Source organism: Leucopleurus acutus, assembly GCF_964270905.1.
Source record: "Leucopleurus acutus genome assembly, chromosome: 11".
Taxonomy (NCBI): Eukaryota; Metazoa; Chordata; class Mammalia; order Artiodactyla; family Delphinidae; genus Leucopleurus; species Leucopleurus acutus.
In genome coordinates, this window is record NC_139152.1 from 92,549,815 (window position 1) to 92,567,085 (window position 17,271).

General features: G+C 53.5%; 1 protein-coding gene across 1 annotated transcript; it reads right to left on the reverse strand.

Moving 5' to 3' along the window:
• Positions 1 to 442: 442 nt before the first annotated feature.
• Positions 443 to 13,874, reverse strand: FOXRED2 (FAD dependent oxidoreductase domain containing 2; the record flags this gene model as incomplete). The annotated part of the gene is made up of 9 exons (XM_082849815.1): positions 13,837 to 13,874; positions 12,663 to 13,211; positions 10,696 to 10,947; positions 10,299 to 10,562; positions 9,774 to 9,940; positions 6,791 to 6,956; positions 4,846 to 5,087; positions 3,478 to 3,648; positions 443 to 696 (listed from the first exon to the last, which is right to left on the reverse strand). Exons 2-9 carry the CDS (start codon positions 13,208 to 13,210, stop codon positions 443 to 445), a joined length of 2,064 nt encoding a protein of 687 aa, XP_082705941.1. The 5' UTR covers position 13,211; positions 13,837 to 13,874.
• Between the last annotated feature and the right edge of the window lie 3,397 nt (positions 13,875 to 17,271).

Consider the following 17,271-nt stretch of genomic DNA (forward strand, 5'->3'; position numbering starts at 1 on the left):
GTTATTTGAGATGCTGCCTCCTGGGTTTGAAGTCTTAAGAATTCCCGCTGAATAAAACATAACTCTCAACTTTTAGGTTGTGAATATTTTTTAAGTCGACAACTGGAAGGAAAAGGAACCACTGGGCACTTGATGGGGACAGAAGTGAGGCCAGCCTGGTGCTCCGTGACAGCTCATTTGCAGACAAGTCCGGTGTGGAAGGCAGCTCCCTTCCATCTGGCAGAAGATGCTTTCTCTGGTCCCCACTTCCCAGGCACCTCTGAACCGAACAGGAAGGGAGACCACCGAGTGGCCGCCCTTCAGCCCTTCCGTGCCCTCCGTGTGGCTTTGGTGCGGTCACTGCGATGATCTGAGGTGTCTCTGGCAATCACGTCGGTGGGAGCACTGAACCCTGGGGAAAGGGCAGGGCCGACTGTGGGCCTGGGCGGGAGAAGCCTGGCCATCAGAGCTCCTCTTTGTTGCTGTCGAAGGGCGAGACCGGAGGCCCTGGAGCCAGAGGGTGCTGTCCTGGCCCGTGGTCACCAGGTTGCTGGCCGCTGTCCCCCCGGCCCACAGTGGCATAGTCCCACAGGAGCCCGCTCTCCACGCCGTGCTGGCGGAGGCTCTCAGTTCCCACCAGCCCCTGTGTTCTCAGGTACCCCTGCTGGCAAAAGGGTGGCAGCCTCTGGCGTGTTAGGGCGAATAGGAAACAGGACTCTGCACAAAAGCAAGAGGAGACCGGGCTGAGAGATGTGGGGAGAGGTGCAAGGGGAGGGGGTGCCAATGCCCCAGGGGCCTCACCCGGTTCCCTCCATCCCCTGAGCCTGGGAGCTGACTTTTCTGGGTATCTCACGTCTGACCTGGGTAGCCGTGGATCTCATCCCTCCCTGAGGTTCCAAGACTGGGAGGCTGCCTCAGCATTTTGGAAAAACAAGGCTCCAAAGGAAAGGAAAGCAAACCAAAGAGACGGCTCAGCTCCCAGAGGTGGGAGGCCCGCATGCTGCTGTGCGTGGCGCTAGCAGGGTGGGAGCTCAGCCACCCAGGAGCAGCCCCTCAGCCTTCTCTTCCAGGAGCCACCCCGGGGGGCTGGGAACTTGGTGGTCAGTTCCATTTTGAGCTCAGAGTTCCCCGCAAAGATTCATCCCCTCAACAATGTCTGAGCTGCAGATACTGTATGTAAAGCACGATTCTAAGCACTGTGGGGGACGTAAAGATAAAACTGCTAGACCCTCGTCTGCGCCACAGCAGAAAGTTGGTGTGTAGGTCAAATGTGATCAATGAAGAAAGAGCTGTGGATACGTGTTATTTAGAAATATTAAGAGACAACCAGAAGAGCTAGAAGTCATTCCTTCTGGGGAATGGGAACGGAAGTGGGTGAAAAAGCCTTTTAGCCAAGCACTTATATAACTTTGACTTAAAGAATAGAAAGGATGAAACAGAGGTGGGCTCAATCTTCTAAGGGATTTAGACAGGATGGGAAGATGGAGTGAGTGTCAGAAAACCAACCTGAGTCTCTTGCCTCAGTGAATGGGCACATTACCAAAGGACGCTGTGAGGTGCTACAGGAAAACTATTTCCTACCTTACCTCTGACCTGTAGTACAGAGGGCCCCTGCCAGAATGGTCCATGACCATCCTCTCTGAGCAGGGACGGCAGCAGATGTGGGAGAGGATGGAGAGGGGCAGTGAGGTGGCCTTTTGGCAAGCACCTCCTCCTATGACATACGTCACCCCTTCTGCAGGGGCCGGGGGTGGAGAAGCCCAGCAGATCTGGGTCCAGAACTAGCGGCTGCACATCCACTAACCGGGTGGAGGGAAAGCCCACCCTCTGCCAGCTGGCCCTTTGTGGGGAGGATTCCTTCAAGCTCAAGGCAGTGACACTCAGTGGCCTGTACTGTTGAGGCTATCTAGGGAGGAGGAGCCAGGAGGCTGCAGGGCCTGTGACGATGGGTCGGCAGGAGCCGTAACTCAGGGTAGGAATACACTCCCTAACAGGCACTGGCATCTCTGTGTACTCCTGAAACCTCGAGAAACAGACAGAGGTTTTGCAGCTGAGGTCTCCAGATCTATAGTGGGTAATTTCATGTGTAAGTGTATGGTCAGAGTTTATGTCTGCAGAATGCTAGTACTTCAAAGCTGCTTAGCTCTGCTCTATGAACTACCCCTGTTTGAGCATCTACATGCATTTAGATTATTAACTTGAAGTATTGTTTTAAGCCATGCCCCTTAATATATGCATTTTTATTTCAAGGTAGACTGAGGGATGAAAGAAGGACACTTGCTCTCTGACCCGTAGGCCGAGGACTGACCGTCTCTAACCTGGTGTGATATGAATAGTGTGTGAAATACAATCACTGTTCAACAGACATTTGCTGGACAGAAAAAAGGAGTGGGTATCCTGGTAATTCAGGGGGCTAAAAAAAAAAAGACAGAAATTTGGCTTGTTTTGGTCAGGTCTTCCTGGGGATCGTGAGACTTCTCTCCCCAAGTCCCTCTCACTTTGACTGTCAGAGCTATCTTCCATCCAGTTCACCAATTTTCCCTTCATCTCTGTCTAATGTGCTACTAACCTTGACATTGAGTTTCCAGTTGCAAGTTTATATTTTCATTTCCAGAAGTTCTAGTTGGACCTTTCTCAAATCTGCCCAGTCAATTCTGGTAGTCCTGCCCTTTCATTCTATTTTCAGTAATCTCTCTTTTATTTACTTACAGATTTTGGACATACATTACATCCTCTCTCTGACCATTCCATTTCCCACAGTCTTTGTAGGTTTCATCCTACAGAGTGTTGCTTCTGCTGACACTCCCTCATGGTAGTTTGTATCCTTATGCGTTAAGTGATTTCTGCTTGGGAGTTCATGTTCCTGGGAACTTTATCTGGGGGAATTCTTTGAGGCCTAGTTTTAAGGTATGTGTCCTCACAGAAGACTCACATTGACTTCTGTGATTTCTGCACCACAACGATAGTGTGAACTTTGGCCCCAAACTCACATGAGTGAGGCCTAGTGGATGGAAATTCTCAGGGGACATTTTCCCCCCACTCTACCCAGAGCCAAAAAGCGTGCGTCTCCTCTCTCTCTCCTGGGAGTGCTTTCTGCCTTCTCCTTTACCTACTGAGATCCCAGCTCTATTTAAAGGTCTCTGTACAGACATCCTACCCTGCTCCAGCCTCGTCTTCCCAGCTCCAAGTGCTGGTCAGTTACCCGGGCTCTAGGCCACTGACAACCAGCGGTGGGTTTGTGCTTCTCTTGGTGTTTAGCCTCTGGGGAGTTCCCTTATTTTCCTGCCGGTTTTTTAAAAAAGACATTTTATTCAGTGTTTACAGGTGTGCTGTACTGGGAGGGGGTTTCTGTGAACACCGAGTCCTCCCGTCGTAGGAGATGGAAGTCTTGGGTCTGGGTTTCTAGACGCACATCCTAAAGTTCCACAGGGCACGGATCTACCTGGTCGTCTTCACCCCCCAGCTCAGCCCCTCTGTCCTTCGGGAAACTTAAGTTACCTGCATAGAAGCTCCGGAGATCGGTGTCTAAGCAGTTCTCCAGGAAGCGCCTCAGGGGCAGAACGTGCCCCACCGGGGCCGTCCAGTCCGTCAGGAAATCTTCCACGATGTGGTGGACGGCCGCGGGCCGCGGCAGAGGCCAGCCTGCAGGGCGGAGCCTCACCTCCTGCTCTGTGGGGAGGAGAAAGGGCGCCATGTCAGAGCCGAGCGCGGGGCTTCCATCCCCAGGGCCGCATCCCAGGTGCCTGCCCCCCAGCCCCTCGCGCTCAGCCTTCCTGATGCACCTCTGCATGGGCCATGGTCAGCCTGTTCAGCTGTCCTTCCAAATGTCTGGAGGGTGGACGTGAGGGAGAGGGACTAGCCTAGACTCATCCCCTGCACTGTCAGCGGGCAGAACTAGGACCAGTCACTTGAACTTGGTTTGCTTCTAAGACTTACGTGAGCTGAGGTCTATTGTGGCTGCTTTGAAACTGGCCTTTCTGTGAGGAGACTCGGGGTCCTGCATCCAAGGGGTCTTCGGGCCCCTCTAGCCCAGTTTCCTACCTGGTGGGTGCCCTCCTGTGTGTCCCTGCCACAGGGCACCAAGCCACGGCCATCCCTGCATCGGGAGACTCTGGGAGGTGGCCCATCCCACCCTCGGCAGCCTTCACGATGCGCTGCTCCTTTAGAGTGAACGTCAACCTGCGCTCCTGTCATTTCTACCTGTTGACACTACCTCCGCCCTTTGGAACGACCTCTAGTTTTAGATCATCCTCTTCCAGGGGACATCCCTTCAAGTTTGGAAGCAAGAGTCGTGTTCCCCAGGTTGGTCATCATTCGGTAGCTACTCCGTGCTGGGCGCCATGCTGGCGTTGTGCTGTATCATCTCATTAACCCTCATCCTACAAGGAGGGTACCATGGCCACCCCCATTTCACATCCAAGCAAGCGGAGGCTCCGCGGGGTTAAGTAATGGTCCAAGGTCCCACAGCGAGGAAAGGACAGCCCTGGGAACACTGCCCGGCTCTCCCACTCCCCTCCTGTGCTAACCAGTTCCCCTTCCCTTTCCTGTTCCTTCTAAGAGTCAGTCCCCAGATCCCCGCTCCCCACTCCACGGTCAGCCTCCTTTGGAGACGGCAACAACAGTGTCCCTCTGACGACGTGGTGCCTGGAGGTGATCAGGCCGCTCCACACGTGGCCCACCCAGGTCGATGTGTGGGCCAGGATCTGGGAATAGCATTTATCGTTCTTGGACCATCTGCGCCATTTAGGCTCTAGGCAGAGCCCCTAGAGGCCCCCCTCCTGTCAGCTGAGGGTGCTGCGTGACAGCTTAATGGCGCTGGGGTCCGAGGAGTGCCCTCGCTCGGGGGAGAGCGGAGACCCAGCTCACCGGTGGGGAGGTGCCTATAGTAGTAGATGACAGGATGGAGGAAGTTAGACAGCCAGGCGTCTTCCGTGTGCCCCACAGAGCGGTCATAAAAGAAGACGTCCTTGTCGGGGCCAGAGAAATTCCGGCCGTACTCCATATTGATGACGAAGAGCCCGTGCCTTGCCCTTCTTCCCGTGATTGCCTCCAGCTGGGCCAGCGCCTGCATGGGGAACTCCTCCAGGTACTCAAAAGCAGTGGCATTCCTGGGGACAGGGGCAACACGGCGTGCGTAAGACCCTCAGTGCTGCGGCAGGGGTACCAGACGTGGGCGTGCGTGCGTGTGGTGTGTGCGTGCGCCTGCCTCTCCTGCCTAGAAGCGCCCGTCAAACCGCGTACAGACACTGATCAGGCCTGCGCGTCTCCCTTGAATATTACTGTTACAGCGGAGCCCTGACTTACACTGGGGAGAGAAGACAGAAGACGCTGAGTAACCTGAGTGGGTATCTAGGGAGAGGGTGAGCCAGGCTGAGAGACCAGTGATGGAGAAGCCCTCGGAGTGAGTGAACACCTTGGCATGTTCAAGGGACAGGAAGAAGGCTAGTGTGGCTGGAGTGGAGCGAGGGGGAGGGGAGGGGAAGTCGGCGGGGGCAGGTCAAGGAGGGCCATGTGTGCCACGATGGGAATGTCGGGTGTCATCTGGGCTGGGAAGGGAAGCTGCGGGCCTTGGGAAGATAGTGAACAGAACTGAATTCTAGTGATTCAAGTTTTAAAAGAATCACTCTGGATCTTCCCTGGTGGCGCAGTGGTTAAGAATCCGCCTGCCAATGCAGGGGACACGGGTTCGAGCCCTGGTCCAGGAAGACTCCACATGCCACGGAGCAACTAAGCCCATGAGCCACAGCTACCGAGCCTGTGCTCTAGAGCCCACGAGCCACAACTACTGAGCCTGCGTGCCACAAGTACTGAAGCCTGCAAGCCGAGAGCCCGTGCTCTGCAACAAAGAGTAGCCCCAACTCGCCGCAACTAGAAAAAGCCCGCACGCACCAGCAGCCAAAAAAAAAAAAAAAACAATCACTCCGGCCACCATGTTGAGAGCAGACCATGAGGTCAAAGGTGAGAGGCTGCTGTATTAGTGCAGGTGAGAGATGCTCATGGACCAGACCAAGGTGGCAGTGGGGGGCTAGTGAGAGGCAGATGCTAGACACAGTTTGAAGGTAGAGCTGATGGGACCTACGGATGCTGTGAATGGGTATGAAAGAGAGAGGAGTCAAGGGTGATGGGGGTTTTGCTCTGAGCACCACTGAGTTTCCTGCAGGTCCCTGAACTCGATGTGCTGCTGCACTCACTGGCTTTGGAGCAGACTGTTCCCTCTGAGGCGTCTCACCTGCCCCGTGTCCTTTCAGAACCAGCCCCACTGCTCACCGCCCCCAGCTCTTCTCCCTTCCCTGCTCTGCGTGGTTTCTTCCTCAGGGAGCGTCCTCTGTGATCCGCTGCTCATCACTTGATTGACAAGGAGCCGACATGGTCTGGCCCAAGGAGCTCTTAAATCCACGCAGGTGGTGATCTGTCATCACTGCAGTTCACTGCTCATCTGTTTGGTACCAGATGCTTTTCTACCAGTTACCTTTACTCCTTCCTACAGTCCTGCGAGGTAGGTATTATTAGCTCTATATTGCAGATGAGAGAAAGGCTCAGAGAGGCTAAGTAACTTGCCCCAGGTCACACTGGTGGAAAGTGGCAAAGCTGCAGTCACACTCACGTCTTGTCTGTCTGTCAGCAGAGCTTGTGGTGTTGATGTCACTGGTTTCCCCAGAATAGACTGATCCCCAGCCTCCCTGCCCACCCCACCAGCCGTCTTCATCTTAGGAAAGAACCACTGGGCTCTTCCACACATGCAACAGGCAGAGAAGAGCACGACGGCGTGGGAGGGGGAGGGGCAGTGGGAAGGCGAGGGCTGACTACTCACTCCTCCAACAGGACCACGTCGGCCAGCACGCTGAACATCTGGTAGAGCCCAGAAGCCTCGTTGACGCGCCGGATGATGGCACTGGCCAGCTGTGTGATGGGGTGCTTGGTGGATGGCCAGGTGACGCCGTGATGACGCTGCTCCAGCAGCCGGTGGACGGCACGCACTGAAATGGCCAGAGGGAGGAATGGCACGCTGCCCTTAAGATGTTATCTTTCACCTCCGGGGCTGGGGGGTGGTGGTGGGGAGGGACGCAGAGCCCCACCAGCTCTGCACTCAGGACACGCTTGTATTGCGCGGCTCCAAGAAGGTGCCTTTAGAGCAGGGTCCTCACGTGTGTTCTGAAAGGGGCTGGATGGGAAGTGTTTCTGGCTTTGCAGCCCAGACGGTCTCTCTCACTTGACTCAATTCTGCCTCTGGTGGGAAAGCAGTCATAGAGGACCGCGAAATGAACGGGCACGGCTGGATTTGGTCCCCAGGCCCGAGACTGCCCACTTCTGCTTTAGGCCATCTGCATATGGAAGTCCTGCCACTGTCACCTCACATGTGACGCGTCCAAACCAGACCCAGAGCCTTCCTCTGCAATCTCTCCCCACCCCACAGTCCCCACGTCTATGGGAGACTCCCAAATGGAAACCCTCTGACTGCTCTCTCTTGTTCACAGCCGAAACCCACATCTGTTACTGAGTTCTACTTTGAGATGCTCTGTATATTTCTGGAAGGATAGAAAAGCAACAGCTACCTCAAACAACAGGGGGCCATTTTCTGTGTACCTGGGGCTGCCCTTACACAGCAGTGACACTGGGGCACCACACACAGGTGCCTGCTCCTCGAAATGAACCAACACAACACTCAAATCCAGTACCAGCGAGGACACAGACAGACAGTTCACGTGATGGGAGACTGGGTCGACCAACGGTCACAGGAAAGGATGTTCAGCCTCACGAGACAGACAGACAGACATCTGGTTCTCTGGAGGAAACAAGGTTATGCTGCGTTTTGTGAAAGGATGAGGAATTACACAGCTCGGGATGGGTGGGAAGGGGCCTGACAAAAGAAGCATCAGTGCAAAGACATAAAACCTCGAGAAACTGGCACATTCTGTAAAGGAGGCGAGGGCCAGGCTGGGCAGGCGAGCTGGTGCCGGCTGCACGAAACTCTGGATACCATGCCGAGGACCTGGCTGGGGAGCCCCTGGAGGTTTTCCTGTTTAAAGAACAGTGTTCTGGTAGGTACCGGAGTGGCTGGGTGGGAAGCCAGAGGGACCAATGGCAGGAAGACCAGTCAGGAGAGACCAAGAGGTCCCAAGTCAGGCAAGTGAGGCTGGGATGGACTGGAGAGAGACAGGAGGGGGAGAGGCAGGGTTCCCAGCAGGCCCTACCTTCTGAGGTTACCATCTTTCATCTTGCTTTCCTCTGCCTTGCTGTTTTCTACTTGTCTCCCTTGGGGGCCTTTTCTTCAGCTGAATGATGAGCAAGGTCGGGCAGGATGTACTGTGTACAGCCACACTGCCCCTCCCTCTAGTGGGGTCCCCAGCTAGTAGGAGTGATCACAGCTCTTGGTGGCCTGTCCATCCAGGATTGTTTCCCATTTGCCTGAAGCTCAGTGGTCAGCTGGGAGCCTCAAAGTCAGACAGGTGTGGATTCAAATGCCACCTCTGCCATTCACTGGCTGGGTGACTTTGGGTAAGTGACTTAACTTCTCTGTGTACCAGTTTCCTTCTACGAAAAATGGAGTTGAAATAACAAGATGTCTCTTATGCGGCTGTTGGGAGAATTAAGAATGTGAACTGGGGAAAGATGAGAGGACAGAGGGAAGCAAGAGGGATGGGGCAGTACCTGTCAGGACAGCAGGTGCAGGAAGGGTGACATGCACGGGAACGTGAGGAGGGTTTCTTGCTGGGGACACAGCTAGAGAGACAGACTCCTCCCATTCTGTGTACGTGTGTGTGTTCCATTTGCAAATATTTTGGTAAACAGACAGCTAACATTCTCGGTTTCTTTCCCTGACAACGTGCAAAGGGTATAAAACATATCGCCCGGAAATCAACAGCAAAGCATGATTATCTTTCCCTGTCAAACCGGAAGGAGAGTGAAATGCAAAAAGTAGCATTAAGGCAAGTGAGGCATCACATTAAATATAGAAACATCAGGATGAAGGATCCTTATAGTTTTTTTTTTTTTTTTTTTTTTTTTTTTTTTGCGGTACGTGGGCCTCTCACTTTTGTGGCCTCTCCCGTTGCAGAGCACAGGCTCCAGACGCGCAGGCTCAGCAGCCATGGCTCACGGGCCCAGCCGCTCCGTGGCATATGGGATCTTCCCGGACCGGGGCACAAACCCGTGTCCCCTGCATCGGCAGGCGGACTCTCAACCACTGTGCCACCAGGGAAGCCCCCTTATGGTGTTTTTATGGTCAAATTAACTGGCCCATGTAACACTCGTCATGCAATAAAGCACCCATCCAACGGGCTACCCAGAGCGCAGAAAATTGGTGCCCTTAGTACTGAGAGTTTTGAAAAAGAGCTGATATAATCTAGTTGCAACTTTTATTGAAATTTGTTGGTACCCAGAGAGTCTATGTGTACGTAATACTTCACAGCTCCACGGTCTCCAGATATTACCTTATTTAGTCCTTACAACAGCTCTATGGGATGAAGAATTCACCTTGTTTACAACTCTGACATCTGGGAGGGCCAACAGAGGCTTAGGGAGGTTATGAAGCCGCACCCCTGAGACCATGCAGCTGCTTCCCCAGGTTAGCAGTCCTTGCCAATCATGGTGATGCGGGTAACACGCCACCCCCAGATGTACTTACTTTTACACCTTAACTGGTACTTCTCTAGATGTGTCCTCAGACCACGAAAACCCACTGCTGCCTGCCCCACAGGGAATTTATGACAATCAACTGCTGTTAAGGCTGCTTTAAGGGAATCAGGCGTCTCTTTACAGACCCTGGGGACAGCGGCCCTCTCTCCCGGGCTCACCTGTGTATCGGAATCCATGGATGAAGCCCCCAGCAGATTTCCGGTAATCCACGGAGTGGCTGGCAGTCCCCAGGACAAAGAGGCCCCGGCTCCCTTTGGACTCATAGCTGGCTTTCACCAGGGGGTACTTCTTGCTGAGCTCACCCCCTGCAGAGAGTCGGAGGGACCTGTGAGTGGAAAGGGCTGTGAATAAAAATCGCTGCTATGTATGAAACACTTTTTACAGGCTTGGCACTGAGCTAAGTGCTTACATTCCTGCTCAAATTTAAACCACACCGTGACCCTAGGAGGCAGGTATGATGATGTCCATTTAACAGACAGAGTAGCTGAGGTTCGCGTTAAAGATGTGGTGGGTCAGGGACAGAGCCAGGATTCAAGCCGCACTGGAGGCTGGGCTCTGGGTCCCTGTGTGACCTGATGGCACAGGAGGATCTGTTCAAGCCCTCTGGCGTCTCCTTGTCCACCTGGGCCTTGACCAGAGGGCTTTGCTGAGAGATCCAGCTCCTCCCCTCTGTTCGGACTCACTTGCTGAAAATGGAGAAGTCGAAGTTCCAGCCCAGGCAGCGGATGACCCGGTCGTAGGCCACGCGCAAGGCGAAGTTGTCGTTATCGTCCTGGGGGAGGGGGACGGCGTCGGCACTCCGGTTGCCTTCCTCCAGGAAGAACTTCAGGGTGACGTGGAATTTGCCCTCGAGGTCCTTCACAATGGCCAGATCCGTCAGGTCAGACTCGAGCAGCCCGTCCAGGGACTTCAGCTGGTAGGTGTCCAGCAGGCCATTGTTGATGGCCCTGGGGCCCAAGGGGAATGTCAGGAGAGAGAAAGAAGTCTGTGCCGGGTAAGGAAGCCTCAGGGGCCAGGGTGGTTAGTTGGGCGGGGGGCAGGGGCTGGCAGCACAGCACACACAGTACCTGCCCAGCATACCTGAGGTCGCCGACGTAGTGGGTGGCCCAGGAGAGCCGGACCCGGGAGCGGCTCAGCATGTGGATGAAGTTGGTGACACCCAAGATGTTCTCCGCCGTCTCAAAGGCCGAGTTCCCCCGGCCCAGGATCAGCACATTCTGACCCACGAAGTCCTTGGGATCCACGGACACGGACTCATAGCCATCCACGTATTCGGAGCCAGGGAAGTCCACCTGGTTGGGCACTGACAAGCCAGTGGCCACGAGGAGGACGCTGCAGGTGGGGGACAGAGGGAGGATGGCTTAGCCTCTTAGCTATGAGACCACGAAGTGAAAAATCCCTCTTTGGACCTGCTGCCTGGCTCGCCCGCCTCACCCAGACTGCTGGCTCCTAAAAGAAAGCAGGTTGTTCATTTATTCACCCACCTCCTGACCTGTCCCAGTGCATCTGAGACCTTACCCTGGCCTCTCACTGAGTGATCCAGTGGGTGCAGTTTCCTTTACACCTTCCTGGGATTATACCAAACGTGAGAATTAGTTCTACTTTCTGACTTTGGAGAGGGTGACGCCATGAGACATGGATTAATTCACTTAGTTTTGAACATGGCAGCCTCACCAAGTACCACCCTAGTCATGAAAATGAAAGACGTTCTGCTTCCCCCTTTCTTACTTGCGTGGCAGATGCAGAATCTGCTGAGTGGTGATTCTGTGCGAGGCCCTGTACTAAGTGCTTTCTGCCTCATCTTACTGCTCAAAGCAGCTCTGCATTGGTGTTATTCCGCCTGCTCTACAGGTGAGGAGATGCAGGCTCCACGTGGGCCCACGACCTCCATAGCTCCTTAGACGGCAGAGGCAGAATCTGACCACAGGTCAGCCTAATTCCAGAGTCCTGCTCTTTCCACTGGTGGGGATTACAATCCCGTGGTGGACAGGCTGGGAGCCGGACCCTGCCAGCCTGCAGAGGAATGGTTTGATCACAAGGTAGTTTAGAAAACAGGACCGGGTGGCCTGGAGAAGGGGCCTGGGCAGCCTCTGTGGCCCCTTGCTTTTTGGCCTGTCCATTTGCTCACATCTGAATCCCCTACACTGTAGCACTGCTGCCTAAGATGCGAGGGTCCAAATTGGCCCAACCCTTCTCTCCTTGGGCTGTAACAAGCAAGGAGCAAGGCTGAGCCTCTGGGAAAAGGCATGAGAAAATGAACCGTGATCGAGCACCTGCCTGGAGCCAGGTGCTAGGCTGACGGCCGGGAACGGAGAGGCAGTCGGGCACAGCGTTAAGAACACAGGCTTCGGAGTCAGGAAGATGTGAGCTCAAGTGGCAGCTGCACCCCTTATTAGCCGTGTGACACGGCACCGGTTACTTAACTTCTCTGAGCCTCAGTTCTTCATCCGTAAAATGGGCATCAGTGAACCTCCCTCAAAGGATCCTTGTGAGGATTAGACAAGCACGGTATATCATATAACTCTGAATTTGGGTTCTCTAGACTATGCTGAGCTTTCTCCCAAGTCAAAGCGAGTTAAAACTGAATCCTGGCAGCACTGCCTATTGGCCCTCCCTCTCATTCAGTTCAGAAATCCTACTGAGCCTGTCTAACACTTGCTGGACACTTGCCAGTATTTCTCAGAATGTATTTTGGGGAACACAAGTTCTAGGAGATGCTCTACAAAAAGAGTTTTGTGGGTGCATAAGCTCAGACAATGCTCAACACCCAATGCTGGAGTCCTTCAGTGAATGTGAAGATACTGAAGTCTGAAAAATCCTGGAGGAAAGAAATGGTCAGAATTTTCAAGTATCTTTGAGTACATACATTTCTAGGAAACACTTGGGAAATGATGGCTGAACTGAACCTCTTAGCACTGGATTTCAGTGGGAGCAAGGATGGGCAGAAATGCCTCTTTTCTCCCACATCTACGGGCCAACCAAGGGGTTTCCTTCTTCCAGGGAAGGCACTGGCTTCAGCAGGTGAGCCCTGGAGCCCGGTTCCTTACCTACACTGGTATGCCTGGCTCTTCTGGTCGGTCAGGATGAAGTAATGGCCATTCCAGGCCCGCTGATCCTTGTTCAGAGTGACGTGGGCAATGGTTGTGTTGTACAGCACGTGGAGCCCCAGCCGGTCTGCGAAGTCGCCCAGGTAGCGCACCATGTCGCCGGCATCGGGGAAGTAGGCGTTGGAGTAGTGTCTGAAGAGCAGCCGGGGGTCGTGGCTGAGCAGAGAGTTCCAGTCATGGCGGAGGTTGAACTCGGCGTTGGCCTTGCCTGTGTACCGCTTGTTGATGCTGATGAGCTTGCGGTGCCGCGGGTAGCGCGTGAAGAAGCTGCCCGGTCTCGGGGCGCGTTCGAACACGGCGTAGTCCCTGCCGGCCCGCTGCAGGAAGTAGGCCATCTGCAGCCCCGCGGGCCCGGCACCCAGGACACAGTAGTCCCGCTGCGCGGGCACGGAGGCCTGGGCGGGGCACGGGGAGAGAGCCGGGTGCAGGGCGACGGTCAGGAGAAGCCCTGGGAGGCCCCACAGCAGGGCCGCGGCGGAGAGACCCATCCTACGGCAGACCAGAGAGGTGAGGCCTCGGATCACGAAGGCCCCTTGACGCCCGCGGAGGTGAGCCAGGAACTGGGGGCCCAGAAAGGCAGGGGCTTGCCGGAGCGCTCACTGCGACTTGGGGTGCAGCCAGGACCAGAACCCAAGGACCTCTGAACTCATTTGCCCCGACTCCATCGTTTCAAGCTCGGATCTGGGCTCCCCCTAGGAGTCCCGAGCCCCTCCATCTCCCTCAGGACCTTAGTTCCCAAGGGCGCCAGACTCCTTATTGCCATGGTAATAAGAGGCTGGGTGTTTTCTCCAATTTCCCCTAATTCCAGGGATGCCCAACACCCCCCTAGGGCCTTCCAAGGCCAGACCCTCGAGGGTCACGTCTTTTTGGCCACGCCCCCGCGCTCCGGCCTCCAGCCTGAAGGAGGTGTGGTCTGCAGGCCCCCGTCCCACACCCGGGTCTCTTCGGCCACGTGACAGGGAAGCCCCAGCACACCTGCCCGCGGAGCAGCGCGAGGCCGCCCTCCTTCGCGCGCGCTGAATACGGGAGCCGCTCCCCACGCGTGCTTGGTGCCCACGCCCGCAGCTCCCGCCTCCCCGGCCCGCCAGTCCACCCCCCCGCACAGAGCTCGAACCTCCCAGCCGCTCCGTAGACAGCCCGCAGCCAAGTCAGCCCGCGCTCGGCCTGCCAGCGCCACCGCGGCGGCCCCGCCCATGGCAGGGGGCGGGGTCACGTGGCGGCGCGCGTCATGAGGGGCTGGGCTGTCGGGTTCTGGGCTCCGGGTCGCTCGCGAGAGCCGCGCACGTGCTGCTCCGCCGGCCGGCGCGTGCCGGCGCGTGGTGGCCCGACTGAAGATCAAATCTGGCAAGTGGCTTGGGGCTCTTTAAAGCTGTGTCTTTCCACGTGTAAGGGAGGCACGGGAGCAGACGACTTTTGGAGATAATCGCAGCTGTTCCACTCCATTACTGTAGCCAAAGACTAGTTGGGTACTCAGTACTCTGGGACCGGAAACCAGGTTGATGAAGCCAGGACGGAAAAACAAATTAACTGGTGTGTTCGCTACAAATTCAGTCTGTTGTTTACTAAGAAACAGGACTGACTGGATCTTCCACCAGAAGAGGAAGGCCAGGGATTGTTTCCAATATAATGTAAATAGCTGACTGGCCAAATGGAATTTAGGGGTGATTTGCTTAAGGTCACACAGTTAAGAAGTGGAGTGTGACATTAAAACCCCCCATTTATACTCCAAATTATGAGCTCTTCCAGAAAGCTCGAGGACTGTAACGAAGCGGTAGGGGAGGCCAGCATAGCTGTGATTTTGATGAAGGGGATGTGCAGTCAAGCACACATCTTGGTGGAAGGTTGCTGTTCACAAGGAATTAACAGCTTAGTTAATGGTTTTAGTTCTTCTCTAAGTATGGGAAAACGCAAGAAACTGGGTTCAGAAGACTTTCTCTTGAAAATACGTCTGAAGGCTGGTTCTGCCACTTTTAGAGCAAAAAGCACCTCCTCATCCTCAGTTCCTTCAGGGTATATTGTAGGTCAGCAACTGCAGTGGCTAATGACTTGATTCTTGTAGGACTGGGCGGTAGGTTACATTCTTTATTTGACAATTGCTTCCCTTTCAGTCTTAATTTCGACCAAGGTTTGGGAGGCATTCTGTGACTGATTTGTCACCTGGTGCTAGGAATGCTCATTCCCAGGCCAGGCAAAATTTACTGATAGGGCACTCCATGTGCTGCTGCTGGACCAGGCCCTGTTAACAGTAGCCAAAAGCCTCCGGACCACCTGTCTTACTAGTCTGTTATGGTTCAGGAAATGGTTCCCGCCTGTTGTTTCTTCCCATATCTAGAGTTAGACTATTACAATCATTGATCTTATAGAATTGTATGTTTGTAATTGTTTCAAGTCGCCTAGTCATCATTATTTTTATTGGAGGCTCTGTCACACATTTGGTAGTGCAAGAAACAATCTTACAAAATAGGCAGAATATGTGTAATATAGCTAGCAACATGAATACGGTCATAAGTAAGTATTTAAGCTAAGAACTTTCATTAGGTGCAGGCCGTTATCTCCCCAGGTCACCTGACCAGTCTGTTCTGCCCCCATCACTGCCTTTAAGGGAAACGGCATATTGGCGTTGTACATAAAGTTCACCAAAGATGTCTGCAAGTACAGGGCGAGTGGAGGGTCACCGTGACCCCTTACAGGATTGAGAAATGAATGTTTTCTTCCAAGGAGTTGCTGGCACCAGAAGAAAACTTGATCTTACGCGTGAGCAGGCATTTCTGCCGTAGGGGAGATGTGGTCAATGCATAATGTGGGTGCACAATCACACTAGAGGGGAGCAGGAGGGTGAAAGACAGAGAAAAGGTTTTATGTTGAAATTTTTCTCGTCTTGCCTTAAAATGTGAATTTTTATTTCATCATTGGTAATGTAAACAAAGTGGCCTACGACAGTTCAGTGTAAGGACACTGAAACACAAATCCACTGCTCATGCCCAGCAACGGTGGCCAAAGTGGAGGCAACATGGAGGATGACAGGATGACCCTGAACTGCCATTCAACTGGATGACCAGGGCTGGCTTTCCAGAGGTGGGATGTGGATCCTGCATGAGATTTACATGGGTAGAACACAGCGCAAGTACAGGAAACCTCAAGCGGGTGTTAAGGTAGTCCTGTGAGATGGGGCTGAGGGTTCTGGTGGGAAGGCAGCCGTGCCTAGTGTGGAAAAACCCTGTGATCTTCCAGCTTTGCATGGCTGGAGCTTCTTCTCATTCAAAGTCATCACTGGGACTTCTCTAGAAAAGTCTTCCTTGAGCTCTCAGACCTAAGTACCCCCTAAGGAATGCCATTTATCTATTTTTTTCCTAGCCTATATCAGCATCAGAGAAAAGCTCCATTAGAGCAGAAACGATCTTATTCACTATAGTGACCTCACAGCTTCCATCAGCATCTGACATACAAGAGGCCCTTAATAATCTGTTGAATAAACATTGAAACCAGACAGACCAAAAATGAAAGTTAGGGAGGTCTACTTAATAGTTGTGAAGCTTATGAGAATGGGTGTGGGCAATTAATTAAGTACTTAAAACAGCTGCTGGTTGGATTTTGTATTGGGAAATTAGGACTGATAAAATACGGCAGGGCCTTCAGACTAGGCTGAGCCTGGATTGTAGGCCGCAGGATGCGATTGAAAGTTTAGAGTCAGGACTATTTACAGCAGTCAACTTGGTGGCCCCAAGCAAGACCAGATGGAAGTAGGGGATAGATAAAAGACATGAGGCATGTGGAGGCTGATATAAGATGTTTTTAGAGAATGAGACTGAAATTAACTTCCACCTGCCCACTTGCTCCAGCCAATCCTGCTGGGTTGCATCATGGGTCTGCAGGAGGCAGCTTGGGGAGTACCAGCCCGAACTTGAAACCCCATGACACTTGTCACACTACTTTAAAGTGAATTTTGTAACGCTCCACCTACAATGAAAGGTCCCCAAGAAGCACATCTTATGCTCTATTTTCCTAGTAACTCTGACAACACAGTCCAGCAAGTTTTTGCTTGCTTTCTGAGGCTCAATTATTTTGACTGAAATTGTTAACTTTAGGACCGTTACCCAAAAGCTGAGCCAGTTTTCTCTTTCTCATCTGTATAATGGTATGACTTCCACCAGCATTACAGTTCTGTGTCAGGGTCTGATGAGATATTTATAGAACATGCAGTATAACACGTGGCACGGTGTATTACTTCATAGTGTTCTGTACATTGGACAGAACACTGTCCGCTTATAAAAAGTTTACAAGTACTAAACATCTGTAGCTCTGCTCTGATTTGTTCATGACACAGGTCTTTGAGGGTGCCAGCTTGAGATCCCGTCACCAGCCCAAGGCAAGCTTGAAAACAATTTACGAACCGTTACGATCGCCACAGCCTCCCGCACCTGCAGCCATCCCACCTCAACCTTCAAAGGCTGCCCTGCTTCATGCTTCACCAGTGATGTGTCTCTCTGAAGGCAGCAGCTGGGTCTGGCACGCAGCCAGCAGGCACTCGTGCTTGTGGAAATGGACTTCC